General features: G+C 33.2%; 1 protein-coding gene across 1 annotated transcript; it reads left to right on the forward strand.

Annotated features, from left to right (window-relative positions):
• The first annotated feature begins 9,008 nt into the window (after positions 1-9,008).
• LOC114194056 (NAC domain-containing protein 87-like) lies at positions 9,009-11,027 on the forward strand. The gene is made up of 3 exons (XM_028084100.2): positions 9,009-9,379; positions 9,475-9,755; positions 9,935-11,027. Exons 1-3 carry the CDS (start codon positions 9,193-9,195, stop codon positions 10,655-10,657), a joined length of 1,191 nt encoding a protein of 396 aa, XP_027939901.1. The 5' UTR covers positions 9,009-9,192; the 3' UTR covers positions 10,658-11,027.
• Positions 11,028-14,788: the final 3,761 nt, after the last annotated feature.

The following is a 14,788-nucleotide window of genomic DNA, read 5'->3' on the forward strand; positions in this document are numbered from 1 at the left end:
GCTTGAACCTTCTTAGGTGAGGAGGAAGGACTACATCGTAAGCTCATGATAAGAGGATGGAAGATCCTCCTACAGAAGATTCTTCGACGCTCAAATCAGTAAGAGCATGAGTAAATTTATTATGGATTACATATGTTTTTAGTGTCTAAACTTGGACGTGAAATTAAAATTCGTCCTTGTTTGAAACTTTGATCCTAACATTCAAAATGAATGGATATGGTCCATTTAACCCAATGATATTAATTTTTTTATGTATTAACCAACATTCCAAGTTGTCATTTGAGCTAGAATTTATCAAATGGTATAAACAATCTAAACACCAACCCAAAACACCACTTGACATGTTAAAGAAAATTAACGCAATAAGATTAAAAAGACCATATCAATTCATATTTAAAGTTTGAGGACCAAATGTATCAAAGTTTAGAACAAGGAAGAATTTCAATTTCGCATTAAAGTTTACTAAAAACATATTTAACTCATTTATAATATGTGAATAGATAAGGGAAAATATGATACTTCCTACGAGAATGTTCTTCTTCTATAGGTGGACCTAAAATATAAATATAGATTGATATGATTATAATGTTGATGGGCATGATATTGGTCATTATATAATATAAAGTTGTAGAATCATAATTAGTGCCTATGGCTACATTTATTATAGGATAATTAAGACATATCGGGGAAATATTATTTCGATATTCTTATCATATTACGCTTGATCAGGGGAGGTAAGCTCCCCAAGCTCAGAACTTTATATGAGTGAACAAGTTCAAAAGTGGTATGTGCTTGATAACTGAATTGGAGTGGTACTCATCCATAGTTAGATAAGAACTTGGACAATGGTGAGTTTGTATCGACAACTAGGCTTTGAGTGTTTCGTAGTCACATTATACTTGTCATTTATATAGGGTGGAACATTAATGAGAGGTTTTACGTCTTGTTCTTCACATTTGAACGTGTCAACTAATGGCCTTTAGATATTCACCATGTCAGCGAGTGGGACCAATGCATCATTACTTGAAGTGACGTATTTGTTCTTGGAGAGTTTTTTGTATAACCTTTTCACTTCTCTTGTAACGTTTAAATATCGTTTCATTTTCCCCTTATTTTAGAAACCTTAAAAAGTTTCAACTTTTTGGGCTTTTCAACTAGCAGTCATTTTTGTCGCGTCGAACCTTCATTATCATTTTTTAGGTAAGTTCACAATGTTTATTTCTTTGTTTGATTCCTCCTTTGAAAAGCCTTCCTTAATGGAATAAGATTTTGTTGAAATGGTTTCTTTGAGTCATACAAACTCAGCTCCCCTTGAGGGTGGTGGAGGTGAGGCATTTTCCTTACGTATGGTAATGGCTCCTTTAGTGGTCATTGTCAGCCCTGCAGTGGTTGTCATGGGAGGCGTTGGAGAACATGAATGTGTGGATTAGGGAACTTCTAAACCAACTTTAAAGAAAAGGAGGAAAGATAAGTTTCCCCTTGTTTTAGATCCAAAATATCACTAGGTGCTTTGTGAGGTTGCTTTTTATTCCTCTATTTTTACAACCCAAGAGTATGTTGATGAGTTTGTTTCTAGTTTCTAGTTATCAGTTAAACATGTGTCTAAGATTAGTTAGATGTCTCTGTATAGTTCCCGTCACGGTCCTTTATTTATCATATATACCTCGTCCTTTAAATACTTTAAAGATAGATTTTCAAACTCAAAAGCTTTCCTCGGGATCTGAATAAAAAACTTTTCTTGAGTTTCAACCGTGTTCCTATCTTTCCCCTTATTTGGCAATGACCTCGAAAGTAAAATTCTAAAGCTTCTCAATGTTTTAGTCCTGGGGTCAAGATGGACATTGAAATACTAATGAATCAGCCTCGTCCTCTAAGTAGTATAACTCTTCTGAGGGTGTCTTATGCTGAGAACTTGCACTATCTTTTGTTGGGTAAGACAATGAATTTGCACTAGGTTTTTGAACTTATATTGGTTTCTCATTTCTCTTCTTATACATATATCACATGCAAATACTTTGTTTTCAAGAATATATTTGACAAGGTGGGGAGCTTGAGCTTCATGGAAATCTTTTTGCTGCCTTCTAGAGATCAAAGAAGAGGAAGAACATTAGAGGAAATTGAGCCAATATTTTTTAGTAGTCAGGTTGGAGACGTGGATCCGACTATGGAGGATGATGTGTAAATAATCGATGGAAATTTGATTGTTGATCCATCAAATGCAGGCACCTCATGTCATGGCATTTCTCCTCATGTTGAAATTGATTCAGCCTCCTTAGCTTTTGTTTAAGGTGTGTCTTCTGTTGTTGTTGCCACCTAGACCACAATGTTGACTTTTTGGCAAGGTGGCCCTTTTCCTTAGTTGATCATGGTCTGGTTATGACTTTGCCTCCTAAGGCTACACAAGGAGTAAGCTTGTGCAAAAAATTATTTGGTCTTCTTATTTGGAGTCAGGAAATGAGGCCCTTGACTCGCATGGATCATGTGTCCATGGTCGCTTCAGTTCAAATTCTTTGTGGCATGTGAATATGAGAGCACATCACATAAGAGGTTATGGAGATGTTGCAAATGACAAGAACAAGATTAAAGATTGAGAGGTTGTGGTGTCACACCTAAAGGAAACATTGTCCAAGGTCCATAAGTAAGAGAAGAAAATGAAGGATGCCGAGAAAATTGCCTGACATTTGGAGGAAGATATGGCTAAGACGTTGAAGTCTCAAACTAATATGGCAATGAAGATTTCTAAGGTAGAGGCTTGAAATGTGAACATAGCCAAATCGCGTATGAAGAGTTATGTCAAAGGTTTCATGAAAGTTATGCGGTAAGTTGTTTACTTCTCTCTTTTTATTGATCTTGCCAAGTTCAACCTTTCTAAGGATGTTGTTCAAAATGAGTTGGTTGATGATTAGGTTGTTTTTTATAAGATTGTTGCACATTTTGCTTTACTTGTTGTAAAGACCTAAACAATTTTATGAATGCTTATAACATGCCTTTTTGGTGGATTTACCTTCATCTTGAGCTGTGTTTGGTCGATAAAATAATTATTTCTACATTGGTGGGGACAACTTCTACCATTGTCGGTAGGGACGAGTTCTTCTACCTTGGTGGGGACAACTTCTACCATTGTCGATGGGGCTAAGTTCTTCTATCTTGGTACAAATAACTTTTTACCATTGTTTGTAGGGACGTGTTCTTCTACCTTGGCAAGGATAACTTTTACCATTGTTGGTCGGCTTGGTATGGATAACTTCTACCATTGTCGGTAGGGACATGTTATTTTACCTTGATAGGAATAACTTTTATCATTATTGGTAAGGACGAGTGCAACATCGAATATATTTTTAGTGTAATAATTGAGTAAATATTGTTGACAACTTTGCAATAAATAAATATTAAATATATTTTCTTCTAGAAACGTGCCTTGTTAAAACCTCACTTGGTAAATAACTCTTTTGGGATAAAACCCGAGTTGAGTAAAATTAGTAAATAATTCCATCTCAACTGTAATACATTTTTAAATGTGTAGTGTTCCAAGTTTTGGTATAAATTTACCATTTAACTCTTCAAGGTTGTAAGCTCCGTTTTGAATCGAATCGAAAATTATGAATGATCCTTCCTAGTTAGCTACTAATTTACCTTTGCATTTTCCTTTCCTAGATTCCCCTAGTTTTCTCCACACAAGATCGCCTTTATGTAAGGGACGCTCTCGAATTCGGGTGTTATATCTACGGGCAATTCTTCCTTTAACCACGACTTCCCTTACTCTTGCTTCGTGGATTTCACGTATAAGTTCTAACTCATCTCTTAAGCTGGAACTGTTGTCATTTTCATCAAAGTGTCATTTTCGCCAAGAAGTTTCATTGAGTTTCACTATAATCATGGCATCAGTGTTGTACATTAATTAGAATGGTGTTTCACCTATTGTTTATTGAGGGGTGCAATGATACCTCTACAGGATATTAAGTACTTCATTAGCCCAAATGCTTTTTGTGTATCTAAGCTTCTTTCTTTTCTGCTTGTCTGTTTGTAAAGAGTGTTCTATATCCAAGAGATTTTTTGTACTGGTTGGGCTGTGATCATGGATAACAACTTTGCTTCTATCTATTTTCTTAAAGTAGTTGATGGTCACGATTAGAAACTTTACTTGTCATTTTGCGATGGAAAATAGGTCGAGTATATCAATTCCCTACTTAGTGAATGACCATGGTGTGGCAATGGTGTGCAACTCTTCTTTAGGAAACTTGTGTAATGGTTCGAATTTCTGGCATTCAATGCACTCTATAGTGAAGTCATGGGCGTCTTTTTGTCGTGTGGACCAATAATATTTAGCTCGTAGAACTTGGGATGTTATACATCAAGCTATTGAATGCATGTCACATATTCCTCGGTGAAGCTCTGCTAACATATATTGTGTTTGATCCTTGTCCAAACATTTAAGTAAGGGAGAGAAAAAATCTCGACGATAGAGTTCACCGTTGTATATTGAATAAAATGAAGCTTATCATTATATCTTCTTTGTTTCTATATTATCATCAGACAGTGTGTTATGGAGCATGAAGCTTGTGATTTATATACATGAGCTTATATACATGGTGCAACTTCTATTTATAAGTGTCACAAAAGATCCTTTGTGACCCATTACTAATTGCATATATGCTTTGAGTTAGAGTTTTTCTATAAAGGATGTTTGAATTTATACAAACACTTCATTATTACACTTCTTTTATCACTTATTAAATTATTAAATTATTAAATTTTATAACTTTATAATTGTCATCATGATCTCTTGTAAGATAATATTATGTAACGACATCTAAGGAGAAGTAACAAGACAAGGTAACTATCACACCGCATAATTAATTAATAGAAAAATTTAATTGTTGGGATTCAATTAAAAAGTTTTAAAATTTTGAAAAATTAATATACTACAAAAATTTAATAAAGACTCAATTGAAAAGTTGTACTGCTGCCTTCGGGAAGGATGAATTGCTCCCGAAAAGGAATCTATTGATTCTCTCCCAATTGCTTGGACTGTAGGTGCGATGATTTACTTCACGGGCGAGGTCTCTGGTTCAAGTCCAAGATGGCCCAACTGCGTCGAGAAAAAGAATAGAAAGAAAACTGACTTGACTCCTTCATGCATGTTCCACTCGGCTCGGGGGGATATAGCTCAGTTGGTAGAGCTCCGCTCTTGCAATTGGGTCGTTGCGATTACGGGTTGGATGTCTAATTGTCCAGACGGTAATGATAGTATCTTGTACCTGAACCGATGGCTCACTTTTTCTAAGTAATGGAAAAGATTCTCAAATCTACCAAAAACTTAAAACTTAATTAAACCTTAATTTTTCTATGATTTAAACTGTGCATATCTATTCATCTAAATTGTAAATAATGACATGATCATTTAGAAGAAAAACTCAAAAATTCAAATTGTATTTATTAAAGTTATAATAAAATTTATTAATTTATTTTTCACCAAAATAGAGTGTAACTATATAAACGATAACATGTAACATAATTTAAAAGCTGACAAGGACAATCAAATGGTAATTATACCTATGATATAATTAAATATTATTTTAATACAATGAGAATGATTATGTAAAGAGCAAATCAACTCCTAAATTTCAGAAGAAGCCTCACAAAAACAGAGGAAGAGGCTTTGGTTAGCGTTGATTATGCTCTAAACAAGATTCTATCAACAAAGGGTGTCGTTTCTCCTCTTTTCCACTGTTCTTAGGAAAACAATTTAGAATTCAATAACTTTGTCCATTCGGAGGTAACTGTCTGAACCTAAGAAACAGTGTAACAAACTTTAGAATGAATGGTTCCTACACTTCCCCACTAATCTCATTTTGCTGCGCTTTACGTTAGTGTATCACCAATAATTGGTGCTACCCAACCCCACCCTCTTTGGCCCACCATGCTATTCATTAATCATAGTAATCACATTAAGGATAACAAAACTACAATTATTTATATATATTAATATAATAATATATAGTCCCTTGTTACAGTAAAGTCCACAAAGATAATCAAAACCTACCTTCATGTGTGACATCACTGTGCTATCATCTCAGACTCCACAATTGTTCAATTCAATGCCAATCAATGGGCCAACGCGTGCAATGAGCCATAGCTATAGGGATTTATTTAACTACTTTATTCAATAAAAAATTATAATTATATTTCATGAATCATGAAAACTGTTAAACGGAGGTTTATGTGTTTGTCTTAAGCCAGACATTAACAAAACTTGAATGCCAATTATTGTATCATACAATATAGTATTTAAAAGAGGTAAAAATAATTATTCAATTTTATTTCATAAAGTATGATTTTTTTTCTACTTTAAAATATATGCTTCTTTGAAACCAAGCATAATGTTCTCATAAAACGTCACCTGTTAGGGGTTTGTGAGGACTGTGGAGAATGCTTCCGTTTTCGCTTTTGCGGTTGAGTTTCGTTGTTCAAAAGTCAAACGGTTTTAAGAGCAAAGGATTTCTCAAGCCTTCTATTCCAATCCAAACACCCTCTATGTTGTTATTTTATTTATTTATCTAATAATAATTATCAACAAAGCATGCTCTGATCGAAGAAGGGGTCCACACGTTTTCATTATTTTATAATTTTCCGTTTTTTCTTTATTTTAATAAAAAATAATTCCAAACACTAATTAGTAATGTAAAATGAAACTCTGAATAATGAATAAAAAAAGTGCGTTTGCGGAATTTATTCCGTATCGAGTGGTGGGGTTTGAATTTTGTCTCGCGAAATTGGGAGGGCATGTGGCAGAATCAGCCACAGCCAAACATTAGAGGGCGCGTTTGCCCATTTTAACCCTAATACCTCACCACCCTTTTACGATTTGGACACGATTAGTTAAATTAAAAGTTAAATAATAAATTATAATCACCTTTAAAAATTATTTTCCAGCTCAGTCCCACATTCGTTTCTGATAATGTCAACACGTGTCAAGTGGGTGTAGATTTTAACGAACTTGGATATATAAAAATAATAGCAAATAGTATATGAAGAATATTTAAAAAACTGTAACATGCACCATAATTCATTAATAAATCTTAGAGGTAGTGATTAGTCAGTTAATCTGGTTGGTTTTTGCATAAACAAATTCATTCAACGAAGAGAGGTGGTGGTGTTAGATTGGAACAGTGATTCCAACCAAAAACAACCTAGTTTTCGATTTTTTTCAATGTCGGCGCCGGAATGTTTCACTTTTTCACCTCTGGATCTGGTTAAGGAGACGCGTTATTTATTTTTTCTTTTTTTTTCGGTCCTTTAATAATTGATTTACTATTGGCAGCTACGGTTCACCAAAGCAAAATCAGAAAGGACTAATGGACTAATCATGTTGACCTTTTCCGTGCTTAAAGATGATTTTAATTAGCCTTAATCACCTTCTTAATTTCGTCTAAAAGTGAGGCTTTCATGAGAGTTCATCTCTCTTTATTATTAACATTAATAGTATATGCTTATTAGTTCAGAGTAGAGGGTCTACTAAAATGGCTATTTGTTAGCATGTTTTTCGTTCATGCCCTCCACATTTTGACCATTTTATTATTGTCTCCCAAATTTGGCTTAGAAGTTTCAAGGAAGTTGCAGAGAGGGTGTCAATATTCAGGCAATTTATTTAGTGGCTAGTCCATCCTACTCGTATATACACGACAAGTTGTGTAATTAAATATTCATTCATGATTATGACTTTTATACATTGTTTTCATCCAAACCAACAAAAAAATCAGCTATCGGTGCTTCACATTATAAAAAACATGTATTTGATTTAATTTTTAGAGTAAGACAGATTCATTAATTCTTCCCTCCAATTTATATCTTAATTTAAAGCCCAGCCACACTTGTGACTTCTGATGTCAAAAGGGCAAATATTTCTATATACCTTATTTAAAAAGCGAAAATCCAAAATCAGAAATTATTCCAATATTTACCTTCTTCTGACACATGTACATACTCTAATCTCCCTAATGTTATTTTCACTTCATATTTATTATATAAAGAATGATGCAGTTGTTAATTCTTAATTAATTTTTTGTTTCCTGGTGATAAGATAACAGTTGTAAAGATAGGTTTTTTCAGTAGACCATGTACACATTGCCTGGTAAGAATGGAAACATTTTGGAAAGGTCTTGGAAAATTCACAACCATTTATTACCGCTTCATTCTTCTGACTTATTGGTGTGAAACTGTGAAAGGATTTGGATTCTAATTTCTCTACTTTATTCCAATATAATTATAAAAAAAAATATTATGAGTAATAAATTAAAGGTGGGCAATGATAGAAGCATTAGATATTATTATGATTTATTTTATTGGTCTAATTTTCAATGAGGTTAGGAAGTGATGCAAATGTGTACACAAATATTATATGAAGCAGCTGAGCCAAGCTAGCCACCAACTGAAACAACCACTTCCCACCTAAAGCTGCTAGCATTTGTAGACAAAATGAAAATTTAAGCCGCAGTAGCAGAAGTAGCAACATCTGCTTTCAATGGCACAAACAGTGGTAAGCAAAAGGAACACTTCATTTTTTGTTTTCAACTATTTCTTCCACAGATTTGAACAGGTAATGAAATGAAAATCTGCGAAAGTTAGGTTGAAGAAGCTAGCGGATAAAGTTTATTAATTATTTATTTTTAATAATATGAAAAAGTGGGGAGCCTATAGGAAGTGGGGTCCACCAGCTTTGAAAGCACTTTTTTTACCATTTCTTTTTCTCACTCACCTTCGTTTTCAAAGGGGTAGATATAGCGAAGAAACCACCCGGATAGGACATACGTCATATATATACCAATAAAAATACACGTATTTTGAAAATTAAAGCATAGGGGAAAAATACAAAGCATAAACAAAGAAAAAACAAAGCACCAATTGTAGGCTTCCTCAGCAAGTGCCTTGCACACCACGGATCTTCCACCGTGTGAGGTCTATATGCACACGCTCCTCTATTTAAACACATCACCTTCCCTTCCTTCTACTTTCTTAATACCTCTCTTCCATTTCTTCTTCTTCTTCTTACTCTTACAATTCATCTCTTCTCATATACCTATATCTCTCTTCTTTTTCTTTTGTTCCTTGTTGTTTGGTATATATATGTATGCACATATATCATACATATATATAGTATAAATTTGAGTAGTTGGTACCCATATATTTGATTTCATGGAGGAGCCTATTGTGTTGAACAAAGGTGAGGAGCCTCTAGATTTGCCTCCAGGTTTCAGGTTTCACCCCACCGATGAGGAGATAATTACTCATTATCTGACTGAGAAGGTGAAGGATAGTAGTTTCAGTGCAATTGCTATTGGAGAGGCTGATTTGAACAAGTGCGAGCCTTGGGATTTGCCGAGTAAGTTAATTGTTTGTGTGAATTTGTGAGTTTGGTTTCTGTTTTGACTTTGAAGTTTGATGAGATATTGAGAGGGTTGAGTTTATGTTTTGCAGAGAAAGCGAAGATAGGGGAGAAAGAGTGGTACTTCTTCTGCCAAAAGGATAGAAAGTATCCAACTGGTATGAGAACCAATAGAGCAACAGAATCTGGGTACTGGAAGGCCACCGGAAAAGATAAGGAGATTTACAAAGGGAAAGGAAACCTTGTTGGGATGAAGAAGACCCTTGTGTTCTATAGAGGGAGAGCTCCCAAGGGTGAGAAAACCAATTGGGTCATGCATGAATTCAGATTGGAGGGCAAATTTGCAAGTTACAATCTTCCTAAGGCAGCAAAGGTATCAAAAGTGAACCTTTTTTTTTTTTTTTTTTATCTTTTTACAAAAGTGTCTTTTCTGTGTTAGTTTGCCAGTTTCTTTCATCTATTATTTTCCTTTATTCATATGGTTCTAGTTTTATGAGTTTTGTCAACAAAGCTAACAGTTTTCTGTTTTTCTTTTTCTTTTTGGTATTGCAGGACGAATGGGTGGTGTCAAGGGTTTTTCACAAGAACACAGATGTCAAAAAATCCTCAATTCCTGGTCTTCTGAGGATAAACTCTATTGGCGATGATCTTCTTGATTATTCTTCACTTCCACCTCTCATGGATCCTCCTTATGGCAACACTAACCCAATTTCATCAACTAAATCACAATCAGAGGGCTACTATCTCCCCAGTTTCTCCATCAACAACCACCACCAGCTTCTCATCAAGCCAGAAGACCACCACAGAAGCTATGAGATTAATCCCACAATCAGTTACACCTCCAACCAACCCAATCTCACCAACAACGTTAACCCAATTGGAAACAACACACTCTCCTCACAACCCTCCAACATCTTCTCTGATTACTACGTGCACCAAAACAGGATCAGAAATTCCATCATGCCCAGTAGTATTGAAGCCTCGGGTTTCGGTAGCAACCACGATCAAGCTATCCTTAGAGCATTTGCAGCCAAGAACAACGAGCACTTGCAAGATGGAACAATTCTCCTGGAGAAACAGTGCAAGATGGAACAATTCTCCTCTAACCACTCGCAAGACACGGGGTTGAGCAACGACAGAAACACGGAAACATCCTCGGTGGTTTCGAAGCAGGACAACATGGGAAGAAATCGGACATTGTACGAGGATCTTGAAGGTCCTTCTTCAGTTGCACCTCTCTCAGATTTGGAATGTCTGCAGTGGGATGACTACTGAAGAAGTAGAAGAAGAAGAAAACAAGAGAAAATTACATAAAAATCAAGTTTGCAGATCCATGGGTTTTTCATTCTGGGATCATCGTCGTGCATAGTAATTAATCATCACATACTTTTCTTCTTTCTTTTTTCGTTTGGTTTTAAACAGTCCTCTACATACTGATTTCATCATCATCATAAACGTGATCATACACATTATTGTTAGACATGATATATAGGAAAGTTCTTGGGTATACATACACTGTATAGATTTATGATACCCAGGAATTTTCGATGTTAGTTTTTGTATTCATAGGTATTATCGAGGGGAAGAACTTGATGAATCGTGTACATCTATATTCTTTTGTTATATTAGTGGCTTTGTTTTTTTATTCTTTTTCTTTCCATATATATCTTTCAGCTATTCCAAGTTCAAACAAATCAGAATTCTCTTTGTATTAAATCTAGTTGAAGTTTTCCCATTTCTTATTATAGATTATTTAGCACTCCTTATAAATTACCCTTTGATTTCTTCTCCTGCATAATATATTTTTATACGCTGTCGAATATGTATTTGTGAACTGTGACACCCCACCAACAGTGAGGAGCATTAATTCCTAAGAAAAATTGTGCATTTTGTTTTCTTTTCTCTTTTGCCAACCTGTGAATTTAAAGCTTCCATTCTCCTAGCTAGCTAGTGCCTACCTCTAAAAGACGACTATTGTTTCCTTTCAAAATTTCATGAACACCGCAACAAATGGTGTCTTTCATAAGTTTTGGTCTTGTCACCAAATTATTACTGAATTGAAAATGATAAGTATGAGGGTAGCACGATATGTTTGAGATATTTTTTTTTATCACAGTAAGCTCTGTGATTAATAAATAAACTGTTTTTAAGGGCATTAATGATACTTAACTAGATTTGGTTAGTACATATAAATGGAGTAATGAATATGTTATGCTGGAATCTGAGTGAGCACCGATTTGTGTAGCATGTGATGTGAATAATTCCCCGAAACTGCGCATAAGATGCCTCATGTGGAAGAGCATTTCCCAAATATTATCATGTGTTGCACGGACCAAAAAGGAAAACGAAACGAGAGAACAAATTTTGAAATTTTTATCAGAAAGAAACAAAATAACATTTGTGTTTTGTTTTTTAGTTTTCTTTAATCTACATCAATAACCCATTAATAAAGCAAATATATCTTCTGTGATTTTTTACACACTTTATTAGAATATTTTATTTTATTTTAGATTATTTGTTATTTTTTTCAAACTCTTATTAATTATATCAAATTAACCTCATTAAATTGTTAAAAGAAATTGAATTCAACATGTTATAAAATAACACTAGAGCTGTAGAAAAATAGAAACAGACAAACATGTAGATTTTGTTAAATAAAAATTATTTCTTCCATTGCATTTCTTACATTTTCAATCGATAAAAAGACAAAGTAAATATAAATTTTAAAATAATTATTATTTATTGTAACACACGCTTTATACTTGTCAATTTGTAATTGAATGTCATTGAAGAAACATCTATATATTTCTTGTAAATAAAAATGATTAGGTGAATCAGTTCAATAAACACTACAAGAAAATAGATTCAGAATTTTTTTAAAAGCATATTCAAACAAATTTGCAGGAAAGAAAATATAATCATAAGAAAAAAAATCCTTAAAAATTACAAAGTAATGATTGACAAAAGTTGGTGGATAAGTTACACCTATAATATAATTACCCAAAACACTATTTTTTTCCTAAAATATACTGCTATTCATATTTTCTCTTTTCTCATTCAAAACAAACCATAAGAAAAGCACATCAACCATAAATTCTCCCCAATGATAATCACGCACTAACTGTTCATGTGACCACAATAGAGGAGGCTTTGAATTTCTGCAGCAACACAATGGCAGATGTCAGAATATCTTGACCAAGAATGAACCAATTATAAGAGTACTCTGATTTTTAATATGCAGTGGTATACTGCACTGCATGTACTGTATCTTAATTTGTTGCAGAGGAAGGACTATTATTATAAAGGATCCAAACATTTTTTATTGGTTCCAGCCAGAATCTTTTGCCGAAAGAAATTAACCTACACACAACTAACCATGTCATAGGTTTAGCGGTGTTCTAAACACGTCATAGGTTTTCTGTCTTAGGTACTTTATAAATCTTGTTAATATGTTTTAAAAACATTAAAAATAATATGCACATACCCTACATAAGAAGATCAACTTTTTATGAGACCGATAAATGTTGTGGTTAGGTATCATATTGTGGTATGTTGCAGAAACTAAATATAACAGCAAAACGAAACTCATAGTTACTTCAAATTTATGGGTTTGGAAGAAAAATACTTATCCATGTTTTTTTCTTACCTTTTGTGTATGTGGGGGTGTGTGTGTGTTAGGCAGATTAATAATTGAGTGTTGAGGGATAAGATGATATGTGAAAGGTAGAAACAGATGCATGTGTGAATGTGAGAAGATGAGAGGCAGAAAAAGAGGGATGAGTTTGTAAGCAAAGGCTAAAAAGGGTAGATAGGAAGCACCGTAGAGGTGGCGGAGGAAGAGGATAAGGGTATCGGTTATTGGAAGAGAAGAAAGGTTTTTCCATATTCATTCATGTGATGTGAGTTTGGAGTTTTTTTCTTTTCTTCTTTTATCATCAATGATGGAGATTATATGTTATGTGCCTATTATTTTCCATTCAAAGCAAAGCGTTGAATCAGGTTTTATGCTTGCGGGGAACTTAACTGCACTTTTATGGCTGTGCCTTTTGGCTTCTTCCATCGATCATAATAATAATAATAATAATAATAATAATAATAATAATGCACTGCTACTTCTTGCTTCATCCACCTTCGTGCTTTGTTTCTTCTTTCATGGGGCCGAAAAGTAAAGCAAAAACGAAAAGGTATAACATATGTGGGAAGCAAAGTAACAAAGTGAGCAATATTCGTTAATCATTACGATAAAGACTAACTTTCTATACTTCTTTTTCTAAAAGATCTTCAAATTCATCTTTAAACCTGGAAAAAGAAAAGAAAACAATTCATACATATATGTACATATGTAAACAAAAATCTTATTCTCGTTTCCTTCTAATTTTATGGTTCTGGTTGTGGATACTTTTCCCACAATCAAACTCAAATTTTTAAATTTTATTATTATATTTCTCTCTAATTTGTGGGTTTTAATGTTTATTTTATTACATACTGGTTGATATAAAAATATGAGATTTACATATAAAAAAATGGGGGTAAGTGGGATAAAAGTAATTGAAGTCAAACCTAAATAAGTATTTGATATGTTTTATAATCCCATAGTCCAAATTTAACATCTTGCTTGTCTCATGTCTAACCTTTTATAGAATTTAGCTAACTAAGTATTAGAGAAAGTCTAGTAGACTTTCTAATTTATTATCTTCTTTGTGAATATCAAAATGATGAAAAAAAAAATTATCACCTTAAAATAAGCTACTGAGTAGGTCTATTCTTAAACATGTCAATGTAGGCCTACGAGCTAAAATGTCTATCACAAAGAAAAAAAAAAAGTCCTATAAATTTATGGGCTAGCTGATTTGTCATTAAACAAATAAATAGACTAACGAAACATTTACAATTACAAAAGCATGCTCCATTTTTTAGTCACTATAAAACTAGCTCAATAAATAATTTTTTTATTAATTATTAAAATATATGCATTATATTTTATATTTAATATTAACATTTTATTTGAAAACAATATTATCCAAAAGCAGTATTTTCAAGTTTAATACAGCATACAAAAATATATATTGCATATTCAGATTCCGCATGAGGTGATTGCAATACTAAATATATACAAGACATATATATATATGTATATATATATATATATATATATATATATATATATATATATATATATATATATATATATATATATTCGACAACTGTTCCCATAAAACTATTTATTTAGATGTTAAAAGACGATCATAAAAAAAATCAAAAAGAATATATAAAACAATAGTGAATTATTTATTCAATTTAAATATATAATAACGCTAATACATGTGAATAAGTACACATCGTCTATCCATAGTTACCTATTTCATCAACACAGATATATTAGGAATAACTATTTTTAGCAGACTA

The sequence above is a fragment of the Vigna unguiculata genome, chromosome 1 (assembly GCF_037176805.1).
Source record: "Vigna unguiculata cultivar grain cowpea cultivar isolate G323 ecotype 2 chromosome 1, ASM3717680v1, whole genome shotgun sequence".
NCBI classification, from domain to species: domain Eukaryota; kingdom Viridiplantae; phylum Streptophyta; class Magnoliopsida; order Fabales; family Fabaceae; genus Vigna; species Vigna unguiculata.